At 33.2% G+C, this 5,290-nt stretch overlaps 1 protein-coding gene across 1 annotated transcript; it reads left to right on the top strand.

Moving 5' to 3' along the window:
- The first annotated feature begins 615 nt into the window (after positions 1 to 615).
- On the top strand, positions 616 to 2,257 carry LOC112005498 (uncharacterized). The gene is made up of 5 exons (XM_024037750.1): positions 616 to 1,339; positions 1,508 to 1,712; positions 1,832 to 1,875; positions 1,937 to 2,005; positions 2,121 to 2,257. Exons 1-5 carry the CDS (start codon positions 616 to 618, stop codon positions 2,255 to 2,257), a joined length of 1,179 nt encoding a protein of 392 aa, XP_023893518.1.
- Positions 2,258 to 5,290: the final 3,033 nt, after the last annotated feature.

Raw genomic sequence — 5,290 nt, forward strand, 5'->3', positions numbered from 1 at the left:
CCAGTGGATAATTACTTTGCTCCAAGAACTACTCCAGGAGCTCAACCTGGTCTTAAAAGTATGTTCCAAAGCAAAGAAATGGTGAGGCAAGCTGATATGGCTATTGCAAGGTTTCTATATGACAATTGCATTCCTTTTAATGTAGTGAATTCAGTGTACTACCAAAGGATGATTGATGCCATAGCTACTGCTGGTCCTGGTTACAAAGGTCCATCTTTTCATACTGTACGGGTCCCTTTGTTGAGGGATCAAAAGAAAGAGGTTCAGTTGTTGGTTGAGTCACAACGTAAGCATTGGGCAGAAGTTGGATGTACACTTATGGCTAATGGTTGGACAGATACTAGACATAGGTGATTGATTAATTTCATTGTTTATTATCCTAGGGGAATGGTATTTGTAAAATCAGTTGATGCCTCAAATATTGTGAAGAGTACCAAAAACTTGTTTAAATTGTTTAATGAAGTAGTTACATGGGTTGGTCCAAAAAACATAGTTCACATGGTTACTAGTAATGCTTCCAATTATGTATCTGCTGGTAAATTGTTGTGTGAAAAGTATAAAACTATTAGTTGGTCTCCTTGTGCAGCATATTGCCTGAATCTTGTACTATAGGATATGGGAGACATGCCTCATGTGGAGAGACTCAAAAGCCGTACAACCAAAGTTACAGTTTTTATTTATAATCATGTGGCTTTGATTGCTTGGTTGAGGAAGAGACTTGGTTGGATAGATATTGTACGCATGGGAGCAACAAGATTTGCTACTACTTTCCTTTCATTTGGAAGCCTTCATGTGCATAAGCATGACTTGCAAGCCTTAGTGACTAGCAAGTTCTTTGTGACCAATAGATTGGCAAGAGAGTCAAAGGCAAAAGAAGTAGTTTCTATCATTTTGGATAATTCTTTTTGGGATGATATTAATGTTCCTGTTAAGATTTCATCGCCACTTATTCGTTTGTTACGGATTGTTGATTCTGATCAAAGGCCTGCAATAGGATATGTGTATGAGGGCAAGCATAGAGCACGGTTGGGAATCAAGAAGATCTTCCGAATGAAGAAGTACTTGTACAAGCCATACTCCTCAATTATAAAAAACCGTTGGGACAAACATTTGCGTAAAGATCTTCATGTTGCTGCATATTGGTTAAATCCCGCTTTTCAATATGATGAGGAGAATTTTTGTCAGAAACCAGCAGTAAATATGGCTGTTTTGGAATACATTAGGACAAAATATGATGGTGACAAAGAAAAGGTAATTACGCAAACTCAATATTTTAGAGACCGTATTGGGAGCTTTGATAGAGATCACGCATTGTCAACAAGCATGACCACTCATCTAGGTGAGAAGTAATTAGTTTACTTTAATACTATAAACAAATCTTAGTTTTTTTGTTCATGTTGAAAGTTAGTTTTGTCACTATAGTTAGAATAACTGAAGTGATTATTCAATTGAAAGTTTGTTTGTTTATGTTAATTAATATTAGATTACATTGTGTTATGAAAATCAGATGAATGGTGGAAGTTGTGGGGTGCTGACACTCCAAACTTGCAAACATTGGCAATTAGAATCCTTAGCCAAACTTTTGCATCTTCTGGATGTGAGCATTTTTGGAGTTTATTTGACAAAATACATTCTAAGAGGAGAAATAGGTTGGAGCATCAAAGGCTCAATGATCTTGTGTTTGTTCATCATAACTTGCGATTGAAACATAGGTAACTAAATGTTATATCTTGTCATTATATTAATTTTTAAGAAGTCATTTATATAATATAATTATTAGTTACTAATTATGTTCAAATTCCAATAATGAGCATGACATTTTATGATGCAGGCTTTACAACAAAAAGTTTAATTTTGACCCCATTGATTATGCAAGTATCGACAAACTAATTTTTGGGTATATATGGAAGAGGAAGACCCATATCTTAATTTGAAGAGTTGGAGAATGCAATTTATGAAGAGGGTGCATATCCAGCAAGTGTAGAGCCTTCTTCTAATATTGAAGGTTAGTTTATATGTAAACAATTTGATAACCTATAGTGATTTTTCTTTTATTTTTTTAAAACTTGTGTAAACATTATAATCATTTTTCTTTTTATTTTGTTCAAACTTGTGTGTAGAATCTGTAGATGACAGCAGTGAGGTTAAAGGAATTGAGTTGGGAACATTTGGACAACCTATTGGCCTTCCTACTGGATTTTCAGAGAATGATGATGAGAATGCTAACCTTCATGACATTGATGATTTATGTTCATAATAATTCTGTTTGAACTTTGAAGTTCTATTTTGTATTTTAGAGATAATTTCTATGTTTTTTTGTAAGATGCAGTGTGTAACTTGGAGTTTGAAGTTTTATTGTTGTTTTTTAGAAATAAGTTTTATGTATTTTTGTAAGAAACAATGTGTAGTTGTGTACTGTAACTTGGAGGCTTATTTATGTATTTTTATTTTGTACTTTTAAGTTTTATGGATTACATTGGCTAGTTTGGACTACATTGGGGTGTGAATTTTGGTAATAGAAGCAATACTAGTACCAGTACAGTACGGTTGGTTAATTAATTATTAGTTATGCATGTTTTACCTTTGTGTTAGTATAGTTAATTAGTAAGAGTAAGGTCTTCTTGTGCTTTTGTAATAGAAGCAGTAATAGATACTTCAAACTAGCTAGGGCTATAAAACAATGCCTCAGAACATCAGCAGCTGCCTATATAATGTAGTGTTCTTTAAATGGTTATATTCTGTGTTAAGCAGCTTGCCTTTTTCTTCAGAGAACTCATTTTAGTTTTGATGAGTTTGCAAATATTTTGGAAGTTCTAAACTTCCTATAATGATGATGAATAATGTATCTTTATTAATACTACTTCCTTTCAATGTATATTTTTTATACACATATATATACATAGTTTTATCTTCACTGTAGTAACATGCCATGAAATTCAAAAGATCTTTGGGGCAACTAGTAATTTACTAAGCCTTACCTTTTTCTTAGCTTGTGAATGCATTTGTGTATGTGTGTTGGCTGTCTTGAAAGTAAATTAGACTATTTTAGTTAATTTTTCTATTTTTTATTAATTTAACGTTTTTATATATATTTAAAATAATTATTAAATTAATTATGACGTTATCACGGTTCGACCTTGGTTCGACCTTAAAAACCTTGAACCTCTCCCTTTTACGGTTCAATGAATGGTCCAGGTCTGAAAGCCATGACGTTATGGTCTTTATTGCTTCAACCGATAAGGTGGTTGTGGAGAGTGCTAGTGACAGTGCAGATTCTTCTGATGATGAAGTACTAAGAAGATGACCCTTCAGGAAGCCTATGATAAGCTATGTACTAAATTTATAAAATCTGAAAAGATTTCTCATCTTTGTAGGAAAGAGCTTAATGAGGTAAAAACTGAAAAATCTGATCTGTTAGTCAAACTAAATAAGACTACAAGGTTAGTTGAGACTCTTGTTGTGGAGAACACCTTACTAGAAGAAAAGATCAAGAATCTCAAGGTTGAGCTTAGCCAAGCTAGAACTCAAATAGAAAGGATGTCTAGTGCAAAGCTTAATGAGGTATTAAGTGCTCAAAAGCCTAGTTTTGATAAAACTGGCTTAGGATATGCTGTTTCCTCCAGCCCCTCTTCCACGGCTTCTGGATCAAGGTCTGTCTTTGTGCCCCAATCTAAGAAAGGTGATAAAGGTATGAAATCCAAAACTGTTTTGGCTAATTCTAAATCATTTGTTAGATCTCACGTTTGTCACCATTGTGGTGTTTTTGGAGATACTCGTCCTAATTGTTTTAAGTTGTATCCTCATAAGCAATTGTCCAAACAGTCACAGATTTCCTCTCAACGACCTATACCTTTGTTTAGAGAGTTATTAAAAGTTTTGAGCTTTTTAACTCAATTTCGGGAGAATTTTAATTCTTCTATATCCTTTAGTAGACATACTAGGACACGTGTCTTTTCATCTTTACAGCCAAAGACTCGTGCTGTATGAGTGAGAAAGGAGCCTAAGACTTAATTGTCTTTTCTGTTTTTTCTTTGCTTTAATTCTATCTATCTAAAATAGGACTCTCTTTGCTTGATTTCTTATCTGCTTTTGGAATCATGCCTTTATGCATATGCATCTTTCTTTCATGCTTTCATGTTGGTTGTCTGTTTTTATTTGTTTGTTTAATTTTTATTTTGTTTTGTTTTGTTTTCAAAATGAAAAAAAAAAAATGAAAAATCAGAAAAATACAAAAAACAGTGTGTGTTTTGTGTACATTGTACTTGTGTACCTTGGATGACCATTGAAACAAAATTTTCTAAACTTTGTATCTTTTGTATCTTAGATGAGTATCTCTATGCATAACTAAGTAAGTGAGCTTTATGGCTTTTGTTTATGATGAGTAAGATTAAGTAATCTCTTGTACTTAACACTCATATCACTCTTTTTGATGGGAAGGACTAGAAAATCCTAAGAGAAAGGCGTAAATAAACATCTCACTACTGTTGCCCATCAATCATGAATGACATCTATACTCTTTGGCATAGCAAAAGTGCAATGTCAATGACATTTGTGTGCTTTGGCATAGCAAAATTGGAATGTCAAATATCATTGGGTATTTCTTTTCTCTCTCTTATATGCCCATGCATAATTTGCTTAAAAAGAAAAATATGCAAAGAAAAATAAAAAGCAAAAAGAATAAAAATTCTTTAAATATGATTGCAAGCGGGTATTATAGGAGATGTGAGAGTTATAGGATGTACCTCGAAGATGATAGTCTCCATCAAATAGTTATAATTGTGTGTGAGTTAAAGTGATTTTCTTATATCTCAAATCATCATAACATGTATGCACTTATGCAATATTGCGATACTTTTCATACACAACACGCAATATTATTTACTACTCTTGATACATGTGTAGGTACAATGTGATTTGGCCATCACAAGGTTTACATGTATTAATGTATGCTCATTAAACTGTCTTGACTTGTTTTTGAAATATAAAATTGGTTAGACTTGTTTAGTGTGTGTGTGAGTTTTTGGGATTGATTTGCTTAACATTTTTGCTGTTGAGAGATGATTTTGAGAAATTAAAATGTTAATTGGATCCTTGGTTGAGTTGCATGTTTGATTGCATTCATATCTGTGTTTTTTTCCCTCTTGAAAAACTATTTTTATGCAATCTCGACACTTGGCCTATTTGTCGAGATCTTAACATGTTTCTTATCGCAATCTCGATAGCTGTCTCGACAATTGGTGGATCGATCGAGAAACTTTCTGTCTCCTTGATAGCTTCTCGATAGATGTTT

This window comes from Quercus suber, unplaced genomic scaffold (genome assembly GCF_002906115.3).
Source record: "Quercus suber isolate HL8 unplaced genomic scaffold, Cork oak 2.0 scaffold_98, whole genome shotgun sequence".
Taxonomy (NCBI): domain Eukaryota; kingdom Viridiplantae; phylum Streptophyta; class Magnoliopsida; order Fagales; family Fagaceae; genus Quercus; species Quercus suber.